At 54.5% G+C, this 20,240-nt stretch overlaps 2 protein-coding genes across 2 annotated transcripts; both read left to right on the top strand.

Annotated features, from left to right (window-relative positions):
- Positions 1 to 636: 636 nt before the first annotated feature.
- On the top strand, positions 637 to 3,887 carry LOC308607850 (keratin, type I cytoskeletal 13-like; the record flags this gene model as incomplete). Its single annotated transcript, XM_081220186.1, has 6 exons — positions 637 to 1,134; positions 2,235 to 2,317; positions 2,849 to 3,005; positions 3,193 to 3,354; positions 3,444 to 3,569; positions 3,663 to 3,887. 6 exons carry the CDS (start codon positions 637 to 639, stop codon positions 3,885 to 3,887), a joined length of 1,251 nt encoding a protein of 416 aa, XP_081076312.1.
- Positions 3,888 to 4,475: 588 nt separating this feature from the next.
- On the top strand, positions 4,476 to 19,569 carry LOC308607072 (keratin, type I cuticular Ha2-like; the record flags this gene model as incomplete). Its single annotated transcript, XM_081218662.1, is given in 9 exon segments — positions 4,476 to 4,524; positions 4,871 to 4,921; positions 8,126 to 8,216; positions 8,487 to 8,553; positions 15,290 to 15,427; positions 15,530 to 15,655; positions 17,071 to 17,251; positions 17,254 to 17,290; positions 19,473 to 19,569. Coding segments are annotated over 9 exon segments (837 nt in total).
- Between the last annotated feature and the right edge of the window lie 671 nt (positions 19,570 to 20,240).

Genomic DNA, 20,240 nt, shown 5'->3' on the forward strand with positions numbered 1-20,240 from the left:
GATGGTCTTGGAGCCATTTTTTTCTCAGCCTAAAAGCCTTCAAGGTTGTTGATTCCACAGGACCAAGCAAAGTTCGTCATTGCTGCTGGGAGCACTGGAGTCGATGAAATGCTGAGAAAGATGCAGAACATTCCAGTCAGACCTTTTAGGAACAGGAAGGAGGGAGGCAGAGGGCTGAAGTGACAACGCGGGGCCACTTTGCAGCCACCCTTCCTCTGCAGAGGCTCCCTGGCAGACCGGTGCAGCTCAGTCCCGGTTCTAACATGGGGTGGGGCCGATGGGAGAGAGTTCCCTAAGTGGAGAGGTGAGACAGAATTCAGTTGTCAAAGGGTAGTCTCAAGTAGAACACTGTTCCCTCTGAATCATCACTTTTGTTAAGGATTAAGAAAAAAAAAAAATGCCCCCTCCCCCAGTGGCACAACCCACCCTGGAGAACAGAGGTAATGAGCTTGTGGGAAACAGACGTGCAGTTGGCACCAGTCAGAGGGTGGAGAAGGGAGGAGGGAAGATGGGGCAACTGTCCAACCCCCTGGAAGGTGTATAAAAGGCATCCACTCTGGGGAAGAGCCACAGTCCTCGGCCAGGCCAAGCCAAGATCCTACCGCACCAGCGCTCTCTGCTCATCTTGCTCTCACCATGAGCTGTTTCCTGCAGAATTCCTCTGCTAGCTATGGGGGTGGCTCCTGCAAGCTGGGAGGAGGTCTCAGTATCTCTAGCGGCTCAACCCGGTTTTTCTCTGGGGGATCATCTGGGGGCCTTGGGGGTGGCATGAGCTGCGGCTTTGGTGGAGGGGCTGGTAGTGGTTTGGGTGGAGGCTTTGGAGGTGGCCTTGGAGGTGGCAGCTTTGGTGGGTGTTTCGGTGGTGGCTTTGGTGACTTTGGTGGAGGATATGGTGGTGGCCTTGGCGTCTGCCTCAGTGGTGGCGATGGCGGCCTCCTCTCTGGCAATGAGAAGACCACCATGCAGAACCTCAACGACCGCCTGGCCTCCTACCTGGAGAAGGTGCACGCCCTGGAGGAGGCCAACACTGACCTGGAGGTGAAGATCCGCGACTGGCATCTGAAGAAGAGCCCAACCATCCCAGAGCAGGACTACAGCCCCTACTTCAAGACCATCGAGGACCTCCGGGCCAAGGTGAGTCCTTGCAGGTCGAGGAGGGTTCCTCTGATCAGGGCAGAGACGTGATGGCCAGGAAAAGCAGGGTCCCCAGGGACCAGAAGATGCAGTGTGGGCAGAATTCTTACCCTTTCTTTGGGGGAAAATCTAGTCTTTTACTGCCTATCAAGCATCTCTATTCCTGCTGGGCTTTCTCAGGCTATGCGTTCTCTCCCATTATTCATTTTTATTGTTCTTACTCATGCAACATTTTTTTTTTACTGCTTTCCAGTTATGTTATTACTGACTTAATCTCTATAATCCCAACCCACTGGGTTATTTGGAAGCTGTGCTGGGTTATTTGGAAGTTTTAAAAGCCACTAAGAATGGCTAAAACCAACAGAGAAAGGAATGCATGTTCATTCATTGGTTTGGGAACACTATTTTCTAGGGGCCTCCTTTAAACTGGCATTCTCAATGGGCAGTGACCAGGTAGGGGAGATGATGCAGGCAGAGGCTCAGGCAGTGCTAAGCTGAGATTCTCTCCCTCAAGGCCTGTCCATCACTTTGTGATGCCAGCTTGTTGGAACGGAAATCCATCTGCCTGGGCTGAGTCCCAGCTATGTGGGGTGGATTTTAAATGCTTTGGAACACAAAAGTTCAGACAAGAAATTCAAATGGATGGGGATATTTGTTGGAATTCCACCCTGCTCAGAGGGGAGGCCAGCTCTGGTGATGTTATTATGAACGGTTGGGGGGGCCAGGCTGATTCTGTCCTGATCTTAAGGAGAAGAAAGGCCCTCAAGACAGCGGCCATGAGAGGTTGCCAGTCTGACGCTGCAGAGACGTGACCAACCACAGATGTTCTTGGTGGGGTCGTTCCCCTGAAACGTACATCCTGATCTTTCCCACCATGACCAGACATAGAATGATGGAGTGACAGAACAAACCAAGGGGACCCGTCCCGTCTCTCACTTTACAGAAGAGGAACTGAGGCCCAGGGAGAAGTGCCCTGTCCCAGCTCACAGGGGCAGAGAGGAGGCAGAATCTGATGGCCACCCGTCCTGCCCGTGTTTTCCCAGTCCTGCTCCCCAAGCTTGTGGACCCTCCAGTGGTTGGTTACCTTCTGTATTTTGCAGATCTTGGCGGCCACCATCGAAAACAACCAGATCATTCTGGAGATTGATAACTCCAGGCTGGCTGCCGACGACTTCAGGCTCAAGTGAGTTTATTTCCCTCATTCCCCTTTCCCAGCAGTTATAGTTTTAGACAAATGCTCCTCTGAACAATGTAACCAGAGCATCCCAGGAGTGAAGGTCTTGTGGAAGTAGCAGAGTCCAGTGCAGGGGCAGTGGAGTGTCTAATATCATTCCTTCCTTCCTCCCTCCCTCCCTCCCTTCCTTCCTTCCTTTTTTTATTGGAGCAGAGAAAGGTTGATTGCAGTGCTAAGCAAGGAGAACGGGTGACTTGTGCTCAAAAACCCAAACTCCTAATACCATTTCTATTTTTGTTGTTGTTGTTGTTTTTGCATTACGCGGGCCTCTCACTGTTGTGGCCTCTCCCGCTGCGGAGCACAGGCTCCGGACGCGCAGGCTCAGCGGCCATGGCTCACGGGCCCAGCCACTCCGCGGCGTGTGGGATCTTCCCGGACCGGGGCACGAACCCGTGTCCCCTGCATCGGCAGGCGGACTCTCAACCACTGCGCCACCAGGGAAGCCCTCTATGTTGTTTCTTCAATTTAAAAATCCTTTAGGTATGAGAACGAGCTGACCCTGCGCCAGAGCGTGGAGGCTGACATCAACGGCCTGCGCAGGGTGCTGGACGAACTGACCCTGATGAAGACCGACCTGGAGATGCAGATTGAGAGCCTGAACGAGGAGCTGGCCTACATGAAGAAGAACCACGAGGAGGTGAGAGGTGGGCTGTGCTTGCCATGGCTGAATCACCTTCAGTGATGACGGGGAGCCCTCTGCCGCAGCCAGGCTCAGCCCTCCATGGTGGGACCTGGAAGCACATTCCAGAACATTCCAGTAGCATTCAGAGCCGAGGAGGGGCAGGCTGAGGAGCTTCATGCATCTTCCTTTTCCATCCCTACAGGAGATGAAGGAGTTCAAAAACCAGGTGGCCGGCCAGGTCAATGTGGAGATGGACGCCACCCCAGGCATTGACCTAAGCCGCGTGCTGGCGGAGATGAGGGAGCAGTACGAGGCCATGGCGGAGAAGAACCGCCGGGACGCCGAGGCCTGGTTCCACAGCAAGGTACCTGGTCCTCTAACCTCGCTGAGCCAGGGGGTGCTCGGGCCCTCCAGCTGGGCTCTTCCGTCACCTTGGTCCTGCTTGAATTCCAGAGTGCAGAGCTGACCAAGGAGGTGTCTTCCAACACCGCCATTATCCAGACCAGCAAGACGGAGATCACGGAGCTCAGGCGTACGCTCCAGGGTCTGGAGATTGAGCTGCAGTCCCAGCTGAGCATGGTACGCCTGCTGCCCCTGTCCAGCAGCCGCCCCCTCTAGGCCCCTCCTCCTGGCCCGCCTCCCCTCTGACCTTCTCCTCTGCTGCCCCACCAGAAAGCCGGGCTGGAGAGCACGCTGGCGGAGACCGAGTGCCGCTACGCCCTGCAGCTGCAGCAGATCCAGGGCTTCATCAGCAGCATCGAGGCCCAGCTGAGCGAGCTCCGCAGTGACATGGAGTGCCAGAACCAGGAGTACCAGATGCTGCTGGACATCAAGACGCGGCTGGAGCAGGAGATCGCCACCTACCGCAGCCTGCTGGAGGGCCAGGACGCCAAGTAGGTCATGTGGGAAAGTGACTGCGGGACCCTGGGCTGTCAGAGCTGGCAGGGCCTAAGAGATCAGGCCCTTGTGTCTGGGAGGGAGGGACACCTGTCTGAGCTTCAGCAGCCTGGACCAAGATCCAGGACCAGAGCTTCCTCCTTGTCCTCTGGCATCAGACTGTAGGGGCATTTCCTTTAACTTTTGAATTCGGGCCTCCAGGTTAGACTGGCAGGACTAGGGACTATGGAGAAAATATCTCATCTTGGAAAAGTATTAGCTTGGATTCAGGGCAGCCCAAGAAAGCTGTTAAAATAGAGATGTAACTGCCTTCAGACTATCTTCAGGGATCAGGCCATCCTTGTGGGATCAAGGGAGGGGTAAGGGGCCGAGTGAAGCAGAGGGAGGACCAAACGTCCAGCAAATGCCTAATAATATCCTCCTGAGGCTTCACAGACAGACAGGCCAGGCCTGGGAGTCACCTGATGCTGCTGCTCTGTGGGCTGGGGGCACAGCTGGGAAAAGAGCCCAACTCAGGGGCTCCAAGTGATGATCTGAGAGACTCCATGTGAGGACAGGTAGGCGGCTGTCCTCAGTTGCCTTCCGCTCATGGCTGCCTCTCTCCTTTCTCCCAGGTTTCCCGGCTTCACCACAGGAGGTAAGGAAATAACCCAGTGGGAGAGGTGACGAGGCTCCTGCTTATGGCCCTGTGGGCGGGCTGGGCGGCAGTGCTGGGTTCCCCAGTGTAGGAAGAGGGGATGGTACCGGAGCAGAAGGGGTCCCCTGCTCCTCTCTTTTCCTTTCAAATTAGGTGGCTCTGTCCCCACAACCCCACAGACGGGGCTGTCATGGAGGGAGTCCCCCAGACAATAACACAGAGTCTCCATCAACTACCCACCATGCCACCAGACTGACTAGGGGTTTGGGGCCCTCCAGGGGGGCCTGAGCTGGCCTGAGCTGGGTCTTCTCCAGCCTGAAGGTCTTTTGCCTCTTCCATTTCCCAGGAAACGTCAGCCAAGGCAGCACCGTCTCTACTAGCACCGTCTCTACTAGCGGTACCACCTCCGCTCGCCGCATTTCAGAAAAAATTAAGCTTTAAATCTGCCGGGCAGCCCCTCGCTCTGTCTTCAGCACCCAGAGGAGAGAGCTGACGGTTCCCTGCAGGAGCAAAGGAGGGACTGCAGGACCCCAGGCTCGGCCACTCCGCTCTCGACCCGCACCCTCCCAAGGGCAGCCACTCCCCACCCTTCTCTCCTGGTCTGCTTCCTCTTCCCCCTGACCTGCCTCCTCTGATTCCTCAGCTTCTCTACTAAAAAGAAAAGCGAATTCAATAAAGTTTCCCACTTTCTTGCAAATATATTTTTGATTCTGGCTTGGTTTCTGAGGGTGGCACCTGCCAAGGCCCTGACTGGGGGCGGTGGGGGGAGGTGGGTGGGTGAGGTCGGGCTGAACGGCCCACCCTGACGAGGCCCGGCCCAGAGAGCTCCCAGCTGGGAGGGACACAAGGCACCCGAGCCGACCGTCAGCCACGGGGCCGATAATGACAAACACAGGGCCACAGGTGGCTCCTGGGTGATGGCGCCCTGCAAACATGGACATGCGGGAAAGAGGTACAGAGGCCTTGGGGCAGAATGCAAGGGGTTAGTGCAGGGCAAGTGTGGGGAGAAAGAGGCCTAGGACAGTGACTCCGGCCCCAGCTACTGCCTTACTGCCTTCTGCGGAGGCAGCTTCCTTTGGGCATCCTCACCTGCAGTCCCCCCACCCCTCTGCTTGCCCTGAGGTCCTGCCATTCCAAGCCACTCAGTGACCAGATGCATGACTCAAGGAGTGACCTCAGCCTGTGCTGATGCTGACCCTCCTCCCCGCCTCCCCTCTGGACCCCTGTTCCCCCTGCTTCTCTGGATGTCCTGGCTTAGACGTGCAGCCCCCTCTGGTTCTGCTTGCTCCTCACGGGGACGGGTCCCCTGCATTCTGACGTAGGCAGTCTTCCCTTTTGCTTCTTCGCCCCGCCCCTCCTTGGGCCATCTGGGACGTATCCATGGTCACAATTACCAGTATGTCCTGATGACTCTCCATCGAGGCGCCTCTCCTCTGTTCCAGTCTCACATGCCCAGAGGAGCCGGCCATCACCTCCTCAGATCCACTCATCTGAAGGAGCGTCCCTCCTTCTCCCAGATCTGGGCCTTCCTGGTCCTCCATCCCAGAGGACCCCGAAATCCAAGCCAGGAGCCTGGGAGTCCTCTTGGCTCCCTCTCTCCTTCACCCTCCCCCTCACAAGTCCATCCCGTGGATGCTCGACGTCCTCAATGTCTTCACTTGCTGGGCAGGTTGCCACAGCCTCCATGGCCTCCCTGGCCTCCCTGCCTCCGGTTTGAGCTTCCCCTTTATCTGTGCTTCACACGCCAGCCAGGGCCATTGCTGGAAACGGAAAGTCCTCCTCCCGGCTTAGAGACGCTGCAATAGCTCCCCACTGGCCACTGAGGAAAGTCCGGACTCCTCACCAGCCAAGAGGCCACCGGGGTCTGGCTTCTCCTGGCCTCTCTCTCTGGCCCTAATTCTACACTGGCTTCTCCCCGCCCACCCAGAGGTCCTGCCCCTCTAAACTGTTCCCGGTGAGCCAGTCACATGGCTGGACCCCTCAGGCCCTTGTTCAGTGAGTGACCTCCATTTGGTCTGAGCTTCCTCCCCTGTTCTCTTTGTTTTATTGGAGACCACCAGATTTTTATTCAACACTCCGACTGAGACGGACACCCCCTCCTCTGTGGCACCCGGAGAGAGTGGGGTGCACTCAGGTGTTGGTACATCTGTGCCCTCCTGCCCGGGTGTTGACTGTAGACCGTGTGTGCTGAGGGGGCCGGGCTGTGTCCAGCCGACTGCTGGGGCTCAGCCAGTGCTTACTGAGGGGAGACACCAGTGAATGAACTGGGAGAGTGCCTCTTGGATGCCATCTGAGTTTTGCCATGGGGTAGGCGGCCAGGGGGTAGGGGGGCCTCTGCCACTCTTGCCAATTGCCCTTTCCCTGCCCCTTCCTCATTTCCCCTCCCCCTCCCGCCCCCCCTGTCCACATAGTCGCTGCCTTCATTCATCCTCCTGCACCCCGAGCCTGTCTGGGCACTGGGCAGTTGGTTTAGTCCACAGTGGTCGCTCAGAGGTGACCCGCCCAGCGTGCTAAGCCAGGGGAAAGGTGTCACCGTCCACTCATGCCAGATCCCACCCCCACTGAGGAACAAGGTGCGCCTCAGTTCTCATCCACATGCCCAGAGCTGCGCTAGGAGCTCAGACATCAAAGAGAAAGAGGACATGACCTCCACTCCCAAACCCGGTTACTTTTTTAATTAATCTATTTCATCAGCAGCTGTTAATTGAGTGCACCGTGTATCAGACGCTCTATTGGATCCTGGAGAGAAAGAGATGTGCCAAAACGCAGCCTCTTTCTTCAGGGAGTTCACAGACTGGCGGGCGGTAGGAGCTGACACCCGCAACAATAAATTATTGCCATCTTCAAAGCTCAGTTCAGGGTTCACCTTCTGCCAAAGATCTCTGTTCTTTCCCCACCACTCCCACCCTCTCCGGTCTGTCCCCAAGGCACCCTGTACTGATGGCCATCATGGCCATTATTGGAGGGCAGGGTGCGATGGCCACAGGCTCTGGAGCCACGCTATCCTGGCGTGCATCCCATCTCTGCCACTGATTCCATCTGTAACCCTGGCCAAGCCACTTAACCCTGTGGGCTCACTTTCCTTCCTGCTAAGTACCACCTCCCTCAGAAGTTGTGAAAGCCAAATGCTTAGAACAGTCCAGGCTCGTAGTAAGTGCTCAGTAAACTCAGTTTTGTTGTCCTCTTTGCTTCAGGGCAGGGATGGTTTTGCCCTCCTCACCATCCTCCTAACTAGGCTATAATAGGAGCTCAGTAAATGTGTTGGATGGAGCAATGGGAGCTGACAAGGAAGACAAGCTCTGGGCAATGAAGGAGGTAGACAAGCACACTGTCCTGTAGGCGTGAGGGAGGGGACTGGGCTGGAGGAGGCCCTGAGAGCTGAGCCCCAGGGCTGGTGCAAGGCCCTCCCAGGCCTTTCTGGGCTTGGAGCAGCCCCTCTTCCCGAGACCCAGGCCAAGGCTGTGTAGGGAGCAGCCCCCTCTTTTTCTGAGCCAGTGCTGGGGGGCTTGGTGGTGTGTGGGGTTAGTCGCCCATGTGGAGCAGTGACATGAGATGCACCCCGGGCCTGGTAGGGGCTCTGGCCTGGGACCCTTTCACCCAGACCCCGGGGAGGATACCGAGAAGCTGCGCTCCACCCGCGGATCTCTGTGGCCCTATCAGGAATCCCGAGGAGGCCTGGAGGGGACCCTGGGGTGGGGGTGGGTGGGTGTTTCTCTCAAAGCCAATCCGGGAGACTTCCTGAGCTGGACTGGGGTGGTGACCTCAGGGCTCTGGTCTGAGATGTGGGAGAGGCTTGGGGGAGGGGAGGGCAATCTGCTCTTTCTATCCGGGACTCATTTCATCCCCTCAGTCATCTGCATGGGGCGACCATTCAAGGGAGGGCAGCTTTATCAGTCCTGCTTGGTCAATACTGCCCCTCCCTGGGGTTGGCCAGGTGCCCACGTGCCCCACCCCTCCCCCAGGCTCAACACCCCTGCTTCCCAGGGCTGTGAGGAGCAGCCCTGTCCATGGAGGCTGACTAACCTCTATGTCAGTGGTTGCCAGAGAACACAGTTAGTGCAAAAGATGCCAAAATAGAGGGGATGCTAATAAAGGGGAAAGTAACGTGTCCAGCATTTGCCTAGGGCTCTTTTTTTTTTTTTTTTTTTTTTTTTTTTTTTTTTGCGGTACGCGGGCCTCTCACTGCTGTGGCCTCTCCCGTTGCAGAGCACAGGCTCTGGACACGCAGGCTCAGCGGCCATGGCTCACGGGCCCAGCCGCTCCGCGGCATGTGGGATCCTCCCGGGCCGGGGCACGAACCCGTTTCCCCTGCATCGGCAGGTGGACTCTCAACCACTGCACCACCAGGGAAGCCCTAGGGCTCTTTTTATTCTTTATTTCATTTCCATCTTTACAACAACCCCGAGCTGGCACTGTTGCACCCATTTTACACGTCTGAAGATCAAGGCTCAGACTGGTTGAGAGACCCGCCCAGCAGGAGAGCCGGGATCCACATTCCAATGTGCTTTCCAAGACTGTGGCTGGCCCTCTGTCAAAGCCAAAGTTTCAGCTCTAGAATCTGTGGCAGAAGCGGGCTCTCACTTAAGCCCCAATGCTTAGGGGACAAAGTCATCACCGTGGAATGTGCCCATAGCATCCCAGTGCCTCAGAGCTTGGGAGGGATGTGCCTCCTCACGGCAGTGCTGCACGAAGGTGGCTGATGGCTGTGTGACTCCTGGCTGCACAGTCAGCATCTTCCTCACCCTTGGCACGAGGTGCCTCCCTCTCCCAAAGGCTCCGCCCTGGCTGGATGGACCAGTGCACCTCTGCTTCCCCTAATGGGGTTGTGTGTCCTGCCTGGGCCCTGCAGGGGGCAGGCTCACTCCAGAAAGCATGTCAGTGCCACTTTAGCCACTTGCTGTGACATGGAGTGGAGGGACAGGGTACTAACCCTGGTCCCGACAAGAGACCCTGTCCAGTCCCCAGCCTTGAGTGGGGCAGCTGGGCAGCAGGTCATGGCTAAGGGCAGGGCTGCAGCCCCGAGACCCCTTGGGTGCCTGGTGTCCCTCTGTTTTGGGGAGCAGCCTCAAGGGTCCACAGAAGACCCTGAGTATGATGAGGGTGCCTGGGGCTTCCTAGTAAGGGGAATCTCGCTTGAGGGAAGAGGAGGAAGAGATGTCACAGGAGGGCTGTGGCCCATGGGGGGTGATGACGCACTGTCCCAGCTTCCCCATGTCAGTGGCTGTGCCCTTCCTCCCTCCTGGCCTGGGACAGTTCATCTCGGGGTGGCTGCGACCTGCCCCCTGTTAGATGGTGCTCCTGGAGCTGTTGGGGGCTGGAGAGGAGCAGGGAATGCAGGCTGCATCCTTCTGAGCCGCTTGTCCTGGGGGGCTTTCAAAGAGCTGAGCACATCAGACTCTCCATCCCCCTGTAGCACCTGGGAGGGATCAGGTGGGTGGGCACCTGGTGGAGGGGGTGGGGATTTGGGGGAGTTGGCAAGGAGCTGGTGTTCTCTCTTCTGGCCCATTTTTATGAACAGCCATAATAACTCTGTGGCTTCTTTCATCCAACTCATCTCAGATGAGTTTGAAAGTAGAACCCCCAGTATAAATCCTGGTTAATTACTGCCTGGAGCCCATAGTCTGTTTTGCAGACAAACTGTCCTTAGCAGGAAGAGAGTGAGGTCGACTGCACACCAGCCCCTGTAAATGCAGACGATGGAATCCAATCAAACAGGGTGTTTGGAGTACTTGTTCTGTGGTCCAGTTAAGTGGTACCTGAATCAAGGGGACACGGGAGACTGAGGCACCAGCTTCTTCTCCCAGTGGGTCTGTGTGTCTCCCAAAAACCACAGGTTCTCTAAGGACGTCAGGGAGAGCAGTGACAGCTCTGGAATTCTCCATAAAAGCTGGATGGGGGAGTTAGCCACCGAGTGGATCTGAGCAGGAGGTCCTGGACTCTTCCAGACAGACAGGAGCGGTCAGCCAGTGCAGCTGTGCAGGAAGAGCTGGCCCGTAGGCGAGACAGAAGTGGCCCTATAGGATGCAGAAGGCAGAACTTGGTGTGAGAGAACTGGAGAGGTACGGCTTAAGATTGGGGTCAGGGCAGCTCTCTGGGCCACCCCAATGGCAAAAACAGTTTGGGGCAGAATCCTGCAGCCCTGGACAATTGCCAAAACCATACCCCAGGGCGAGAGAAAGTACCTTTATATTTTGGGGGAGATGAGGGTTCCAGGGTGATTCTGGGCCTGGTAAAGGGGGAGTTTCGAGGCCTAATTAGAGTCAGGTCCTGGCCCAGTGGGGATTCAGGACCATCGATGGAGAAGCACATTGAGAAACTGGATGCTCAGGAGCCTGGCAGAGCCCTAGAGTCTTGGCAGAAGCCAAGGGCCGTGGTCACCTCGCTGCTCTCCTGTGGCCCCTAGCACTGGCTCTGGGCCCTGTAGAGGGGCAGCCAGGGAGTGGGGAAGACCTCCATGGTCAATTAGTGCATGCACTCAGACTGCCCTGAGGCTGGTGAGGCCTGGCGACAGCAGGGGGTAGGTGGAAGTTGGGGGCACAGGCGGGGGGACCAGGAAATGGAGCCGAGAGGGACTTGCCAAATCTTGCTGAGGAAGGACTGAATCACCCCGCTGAAGGCAGCTACCATCGGGGTGGAACGTCACTGAGGTGTCCAGGAGAGAGAAAGGACACCTTAGCACTATTCTGAATCCTGCTCACCGGGCCTGTGAGGGCAAAAATGGCAGCCACTGAGATCGGGGGACAAAGGACGGAAAGTCACGATTTTCCAAGGGAAGCCCATTATACCTGTTCCTGAGACCAGCCAGTCATGGTGGCAAGTCACAGGGGAAGGAGGGGAGGAACAGCTGTGTCTTGTTTGGCCAAATTTCTCAAACAGTGATGCCTCCTTAGTGAGGATTACCAGAGAAAATGCAGGACGCCTAGTTAAACTGGAGTTGCAAATACACATGAATAAGTTTTTAGTATACATATGTCCCAAATGTTGCGTGTATTTTTATTTGCTAAATCTGGCCACCCTACCCTCAGCAGGTTTTTAAACCGCCCTGAGTTTTCCACCATCAAAACCAAATAAACAAGACCTTTCTCTGATTCTTTGGACAAATTAAATTGGTGGCTTTAAATGTCATAATTGAAGATTTTTTTTCCCCTACGATAATGCTTCCTTCAACTTCGTGGACCTGTTCCTGCCTGTCTGTACTAAAATCTAACATCAGCTGGCAGGAGATCTGGTAGGAGTTTTGATGTGCTTATTTGACACAGAGTATGTAGCAACCCTGCTGTTTAGGGCGGGGCCGGGAATCCTGAGTGTTTTGTTGCTTGAACAAATTCTTTGTTACAAGGAAAAAGCACTCGTGTTGAGGGGAATGCGATCAGTGTGAGTCTCCCTTGTTCTGGGTGGGTTCTGGGTAGGAATCTAAAACGGTTAAGACACAGACGGGATCAGCACTTCTTTGATGCCTCTTATGGTGGGAAATTCGTAGGACTTGCGTGTGTGAATGCCAAAGATGGGATAGGGATCAGGAGAAAACCAGGAAGATGAAGCCTGTGCCAGCAGGACACTCTAAGACAGACAGTCATTGGGCTTTTTTTTTTTTTTTTTTGCGGTACGCAGGCCTCTCACTGTTGTGGCCTCTCCCGTTGCGGAGCACAGGCTCCGGACGCGCAGGCTCAGCGGCCATGGCTCACGGGCCCAGCCGCTCCGCGGAATGTGGGATCTTCCCGGACCGGCGCACGAACCCGTGTCCCCTGAATCAGCAGGCGGACTCTCAACCACTGCGCCACCAGGGAAGCCCCCTACTGGGCTTTTGGAATGGTCTCATTCCCCTTGCTGCCCAGTCGTAGGTGATCTGGCTGTCCCCATGGTCCACTGTCTGCTTCTGCCAGTGCCACTGGGGCACTGTGGGTGCTGGCACATTCTGACCACAGATCAGAGGAGCAGGGCTCCTTGGGCACACTGTGACAGGTGGTGCCTGAAGCCTTCTGCATCGAAGGGAGACAGCTCAGAGCTGGGTAGAGGAGACTCAGGCTTGACTTCTTGGGTCTTTGCCCACGGAGAACCTTGGCTTTCAAATGGAAGCTCATTTGAGGGTGGAGACCTATTTTTACCAAAGAAGGATTCACGAACTCAGCTGTTGACTTTGAACTTGGTGGCTTTCCAAGGTGGGCTTGGGGAAAGCAAGAGTGTTTTCTGTTCCTGCAGCAGCATCCTCCCTCTTCCCCCTGCCCCCCAAGCTGAGGTCATGGTGGTCAGAGGACACCCTGTCAGCTCTGTACCCCCCAAGCCGGCACCTGTGTCTGCAATAGGTGGGGTCAGGGAGCTTTTAGGAGCTTCTACAGTAAAGGTCAGAGGCCAAGAGAGTCCTGGATACAGTCTAGGGCCCCTGCAGTTCTGGACACAGTCCCAGCTACAACCTCTTTGAGCAGCTGTCTTTCCTTGCACGGCTGGGTTAGGCCTCTGAATCAGCATCCCATGAAACCTGGGTGAGCAGTTTGTGCCCTGGAAATAGCATTCCGCTGGGGCTCAGACTACATGGGCTGTGAGAAGATTTTTTTTTTTTTTTTTTTTATGGCTGTGCCATGCGGCTTGTGGGATCTCAGTTTCCCAACCAGGGATTGAACCCGGGCCACAGCAGTGAAAACCTGGAATCCTAACCACTAGGCAACCAGGGAACTCTACTAAGAAGAGTTTTGATCTCTTAAATCTGTGAAGTGAGTTCCTGTTTCTCAAGCACGTTTCAACTTAGTTGTCACAATCCTGTGAATATGGCATTATGAGTTCCACTCAGCTTTTGGGAAAATGGAGGCTTGAAGGAATTAAGGAGCTTGAAACAAGGTCTGGCCGAGTCCAGGCCCAGGGCCCCTGCTGTCCTGCCTGATACTTTCTAAGCCCTTCTTCTGCAAAGCCAAGTCTTAGTTGGCTCAGCTGGCCAGAGATATCACTTCAGCCTGGACATGCTGGGATGACTGACTAACGTCCTGGTGACACGGCACCTCCAAATGGACCCTTCTAGGGGCCAGCCTTGGGAGGTGGACTCATGTTGCCTCTGCCTATGGAGGGAGGCTGGGAGTAAGCCGAGCCGTTGCGTTTTCCTGCTGTGCAGGTGTTGGAGGATGTCAGAGGATGGCGGGAAGGATAAGTGCCCACCGAACTGAGAAGGCATCTTGAGACCAAAAAGCGAGGCAGGCAAATCCATCTAATCCATGGGACCAGTTTATTACTCACAGGGTGGGATGGGGCTGACGGCGATCTGGAAGCATCTCCGCAGCACCGAGGCGCCACTGGGACAGCTTTATAGTTAACTTAGGGTATGGGGATAGGAGCTTGGAGACAGAACTTGCATTCCTGAGTCAAGATTTATGAATGGGTAACTAATCTCATGGATGCCAGGAAGATGTCATGGAAGGTTTTCGTCATCGTTTGGGGACTAACAGAGCACAGAGGCCACCCGGTCCTAATGATTATTAGACAATATCTATTAACTACAAAGTCCTTGATGATAGAGAAGTGATTTACTGCCCAGTACAGTCCTGGGTAGGGTCAGCAGAAGGACAGGAGGAACGGTAAGGGCCCAAGATGGTGTTGAGCTAACCTCCATACAGTAGACCTGGAGGCAAAGGGAGACTGAGTTCCATGGGGGCCGCAAAGAAGAGAGAACCCAACCGTGTCACAGGCTGAACCTCCATAACTCCACTTTGTCCTGTGGTCAGTGACAGAGAAGGGACAGTGGCTGATGGTGAATGAGTCACAAACACGTCCAGGTGACTCCTGGCCGGCTCCATGGGAAACACTTGGGCCTTAAATCCTATGTCTGAGATGCAAGGGCCTTGCTGGAGGGGGTTGTTTTCTAGAACCAACATGGAATGACCCGTCCGTCTCTGCTAGGCTGGACTGCTGGGGGTGGCCCCCATCTCTTCTAAGGGAGAGGTGAACTGCAGTGGTTTTCTTCTTTTGTTCTCTCCCCATCCTTTTTCCCCTCCCTCTCTTCTGTTTGCATATAATACACTTAACCCAAAAGCCACAGGTCGACCCTGTGCTTTCTGATTTTTCCTCATCTCCTGTAGGTCCTTGGAGGGGAACCCCTCCACCCTGGGCACCTGTATGCTGTAAAGCCCAACTGAGCTCCAGTATTTTTTTACCTCCTTCCCTGGGTTGACACCCAACCTCCCAACCTGGGATTTGAGAGCACAAGTGCCTCTGAATCCTGGCTGGGTCCTTAGGCTGAGGTGTAAAGTAACAATGTCACCACGAACTCGATGAGCGCCCCAAGGCACCTGACTTACCCCATCTACATCAGAGAACTGGGAACTGCCCCAGGAGGCCACTAATGAGGCGTTATCGCTTGGTATCGGCAGCCTCAGCAACAACTTTGTCTTCTTGGCAGCCGAGTCTGGGAGGCGCCCGCTCTCACTTGGGCCTTGAACCAAGTAAAGCCAGGCTCCTGCTGTGCTCCTTCCCGGATGAACGCAGGCTGGGAGAGTGGCCGGGGAAACAGGGCACAGTTGTCCCATTTTAGTCCAAATGGGCCAAACAAACCCTGATGTTGCTCCTGGCTTCTGCCAAAGCTATAGGAAGCCTCTCCCATCACGGGGGTGTCCAGGTGGAGCTGAAAGACCCTCGGGATCCTGCCGAGTGGCTTCAGTCATCACAGGGACCCTCTAAGGCGGAGATCTTTAGCATCCTTTGCTCTACCTTTTCACATCTCCTCGGGGAGGTGATCTAGGATCTCGTGACTTCACACTTGCCTGGCGTTCTTGTGTCTTTTCAGGAAGTCGATGCCCTCCGATGCCAGCCTGGGGACCGCCTTAACGTTGAAGTGGACGCCGCAACCCCCGTGGATGTGAACAGGGTTCTGGAAGAGATGTGGTGTTGGTACGGGGCCCTGGTGGAGAACAATCACAGGGACGTGGAGGGATGGTTCACCAGGCAGGCGGGCCTCTCACAGGGAGCTGGCCTCCCCAGGATCCCTGAGAGGCACCCCCAGCCTCCTCCTGTCTCCCCATTGCAGATGGAAGCACTTAACCAGCAGGTAGCCACAAGCTCTGAGCAGCTTCAGAGCTACCCGTCAGACATCAGTGATCTGAGACGAACGGTCAACACACTGGAGATCGAGCTGCAGGCCCAACACAGCCTGGTGAATGCGCCTGTGGGCACCTCTCTCCCACCTCTGGATCTCAGGCAGCACCGAATGTAGGTGCAGGCATCCAGGAAGGAGGAGGGGGAAGAGGAAGCGGGGGGAGGACGGGGACGGCGAGGGGGAGGAGGATGCAGCAGGGGGAGGAGGTCCAGATTTAACCACCACCATTGCTTGCCCAGCTGACCTCTCCTGCAGGGAAGTTTCTCCCAAGACCCAGCTCAGAGATAAAAGGGCCATGTTTCAAATCTGATGTGGGTTAGGGGGCCCCTGTCAAACACTCTTCCCAAGAAGCCTTGTTCTCTGCTTAGCCTGCCCTTCCAAACCCGTACTTCTCAATGCCACCTGTGCAAATTTAAAAAATCTCCATGCCGAGGCTCTTCCCCACATGCATTATATCAGAGTCTCTGGAGGTGGGGCCTGGGCATGGCTGTTTTTTAGCATCTCCCACATGACTCTAAAGTGCAGCCAGGGTTGAAGACCACTGATCTCAGTGATGCTTGTAGCGGGGGAGCCCGGAGGACCTCAGGTCCAAGGCCTGAAGCCTGAGTAAGGTTGAAGAAGAAATAAGGAATTTAGCATCACGTGAATGCAGGTTCAAACCCTGGCCTGTCACTTCCCAGCTGTTTAACCTTGAACAAGTCACTTGACCTTTCTGGGCTTCAGTTTCCTCAGTGACTCAGGTAGGGAGGGGTCATTCCCAACCCCAAGGAGAGACTTGGCTCTTCTCGGCTCTTTCTTTCTTTCTTTTTAAAAAAAAATTGAATGAAGATTCTTTAAATTCTATAGCACTTTACAATTTTCAAAAGTTTCACATGCATGATTTCACATAATTCTATAATAACCCTTTTCTCCCCTACCCTTATATTGCCCCTCTCCTCTTCCCTCTCCCCACTGGTAACCACTAGTTTGTTCTCTATATCTGTGAGTCTGCTTCTTTTTTGTTTTATTCACTAGTTTGTCGTAGTTTTAGAATCCACATATAAGTGATATCATACAGTATTTGTCTTTCTCTGACTTATATCACTTAGCATAATGCCCTCCAAGTCCATCCATGTTGCTGCAAATGGCATTATTTCATTCTCTTTTATAGCTGAGTAATATTCCATCGTGTATATAAACTCCACATCTTCTTTTTCCATTCATCTGTCGATGGACGCTTAGGCAGCTTCCATGTCTTGGCTATTGTAAATAATGCTGCTATAAACATTGGGGTGCATATATCCTTCTGAATGTTTTTGTTTTCTTCATATATATACTCAAGAGTGGAAGTGCTGGTTCATATGGTAGCTCTAGTTTTAGTTTTTTGAGAAACCTCCATACTGTCTTCCACAGTGGCTGCTTCTTGGTTCTTTCTAAGGTCATGCAAAATAGGTCCTCCCCTCACAGCTATTCTGTCTTTCCTTTTGCCTTAGAGAGACTCTCTGGAATCCACCCTGGCAGAGATGGAGGCCCGCTACAGCTCCCAGCTGGCCCAGATGCAATGCCTGATCACCAACTTGGAGGTCCCGCTGGCCGACATCCACTGTGACCTGGAGCGGCAGAGCCAGGAGTACCGGGTGCTGCTGGATGTGCGGGCCCGGCTGGAGTTTGAGATCACACGTACCGGGGGCTGCTGGAGAGCGAGGACTGCAAGTACATGGGCTGTGAGAGGTTTGGAGGAGGTTCTAGGAAGCAACTGGATCTACCCATAAGATAGAGCCCTGTCATGATTCATAAGTGATTAGGAAGCCGGGATGATCCGAAGAAGTCAGGCACGTATTCATGCTGCCATCCCACACCTGGCCCGTTGGGACCATTCTGCTCCATTCCAAGTGGACAGACTCCTTCTAAGTGCTCAGCATGTGCCAGGTGCCACGGGGGATACTGAGATGGATGATGACAAAGCATCTGTTCTCAAGTCTTTTCCATCTCCAGGGAGACAGACATGCCACTGGAGATCACACTGGGGAAGGGTGGGTGTTTTTGGCACTTGGAAGGATTACGTAGCTTCATGTGTTGAGCTGTGGTGGACAGGAGGACAGGAAAGGTCAGCTGGGCCCCATTCAACGGTGACCACAAAGGCCATGCTGGGGAGGGAGGGCTTTATTTTATAGGCAGTGGGGAGGCCTTAACTTTTTTTGAGGAGGAAATGATAGAATTTCCTTAACTGCCTAGCTCCTCGCTAGATGGTAAACACCTGGAACTCAGAGACAAAATATTTTTATCCCCTGCATCTGGTGCATAGTAGATGCTCAGTAAACATTTCTTGACCGAGTCAATGAGAGCTCAAAGCTGCTCTTCAGGAAGATGGCACAGATGGCAACAGGAAGGGCTGAGTAGAGAGAGGGAGGAGGGGCTGGGCACGGGGGCCATTCAGGAGGCCTTGGATGGGGTCTAGGTAATAAACAATGGGGAGGGTCTGAATCTGGGCAGTGGAGGCATCCGCCCCCAGCCGTGGTACAGGCAGAATTGGCAGGGCTTGGTGGCTGCCTGGATGCAGGATACCTCTGGGCCTTGGATACCTGGTGGGCTGAGGATTGTAGGTAGACATTCAGCCTTGCTTCTCTGCCATTTAGAATCTTGTCCTCCAGGGCAAGGGCTGCAAAGTCAAATATTTTTCAAGAACTAGGCCGTGAACATACGTGAGTGACGTGGGTCACTGTGGGACGGTGGAGAACCAGGGAGCTATGGCTTGTCCAGTGAAGGTGCTGTGCCCCCTCAGGGCCATTTCTACCGCATAAGATGAAGATTCAGTACGGCTGGATCTTCTCATTATTCAAGGGAAGCTGGGAAGCTGGGTTTCTTTTAAATGTTTAGGTTCTTTTAAAACAAATGTTTTAAGTTCTCCTGATTTTTAAACCTTTTCAACAAATTAAAAAAATACAGGGGCTTCCCTGGTGGTGCAGTGGTTGAGAGTCCGCCTGCTGATGCAGGGGACACGGGTTCGTGCCCCGGTCTGGGAGGATCCCACATGCCGCAGAGTGGCTGGGCCCGTGAGCCATGGTCGCTGAGCCTGCGTGTCCGGAGCCTGTGCTCCGCAACGGGAGAGGCCACGACAGTGAAAGGCCCGCGTACTGCAAAAAAATAAAAAATAAAAAAAATAAAGTAATACAGTACTGGCCAAATGAAACACATTTCAGGCTGGATGTGGTCCTCAGGCTGCCTGTCCAGTCTCTGGGCTATTTGGCCTCCATCCAGTGTTCAGTGTGTTGTTGCTGGTTTTGAGCTCACACCTGTCAGTCTCGGAGACCATCCTTTCTCCTTCTGTATTCCTTCTATATCAATTGATGAATTCATCTCATTCAACACATTCTTAGTAAGTGCCAGCTCTAGGCTAGGTATGCAGGGTGGGCATACATACTGCTGACCTCACTGCCTAGTGGGGAGACAGACCATAGTCGAGTAATGACAAATCACTCTGGAAGGAGGTACATGGTCCCATAGGGGGATCTGACACAGAGATCAGGGGAGGCTTCGGGGAGGATGTGACGAGTTGAAGGAAGCTGCTCTTGTTCTAGCACGAGTGGGAGCCACTAGGGTTCTGGGCAGAGGAGGGGCATGACTTGTGTTTGCAGAAGATCACTGTGGCCAAGAAGCTGAGGATATTTAGGAGGGGCAAGAGTGGGGCTGGGGAGCCCAGTTAGGAAGCCGATGGGGTCACACAGGTGAAGACGATGAGGTTAGGATGGGGGGGAAACTGAGTGGAGAAGGCGGGCAGTGGGTGCGATTGAGAGGCACCGGGGGCGGGGTGGGGGCTGGGTGGGGGAAGAATTGACGGCACTTGTTGCTGAGCTGGGCGTCGTTCTAATCCTTCCCACGTGACTTTCTTCTGCAGGTTGCCGCGTAACCCATGCTCCACTCCCTCCCTTGCCCCTTGCGCTCCCTCCCCTTCCTGTTGCCATCTGTGCCACCTTCCTGAAGAGCAGCTTTGAGCTCTCATTGACTCGGTCAAGAAACGTTTACTGAGCATCTACTATGCACCAGATGCAGGGGATAAAAATATTTTGTCTCTGAGTTCCAGGTGTTTACCATCTAGCGAGGAGCTAGGCAGTTAAGGAAATTCTATCATTTCCTCCTCAAAAAAAGTTAAGGCCTCCCCACTGCCTATAAAATAAAGCCCTCCCTCCCCAGCATGGCCTTTGTGGTCACCGTTGAATGGGGCCCAGCTGACCTTTCCTGTCCTCCTGTCCACCACAGCTCAACACATGAAGCTACGTAATCCTTCCAAGTGCCAAAAACACCCACCCTTCCCCAGTGTGATCTCCAGTGGCATGTCTGTCTCCCTGGAGATGGAAAAGACTTGAGAACAGATGCTTTGTCATCATCCATCTCAGTATCCCCCGTGGCACCTGGCACATGCTGAGCACTTAGAAGGAGTCTGTCCACTTGGAATGGAGCAGAATGGTCCCAACGGGCCAGGTGTGGGATGGCAGCATGAATACGTGCCTGACTTCTTCGGATCATCCCGGCTTCCTAATCACTTATGAATCATGACAGGGTTCTATCTTATGGGTAGATCCCTTACGTCTGTGTGCCTTGCGTTCCCTGCCCCCTCCCGGCCGCCCCTGAAGTCCCTCAGCGCTGCTGGATCCTGGAGGGACGC

Source organism: Mesoplodon bidens (genome assembly GCF_964165515.1).
Source record: "Mesoplodon bidens genome assembly, chromosome: 19".
NCBI classification, from domain to species: domain Eukaryota; kingdom Metazoa; phylum Chordata; class Mammalia; order Artiodactyla; family Ziphiidae; genus Mesoplodon; species Mesoplodon bidens.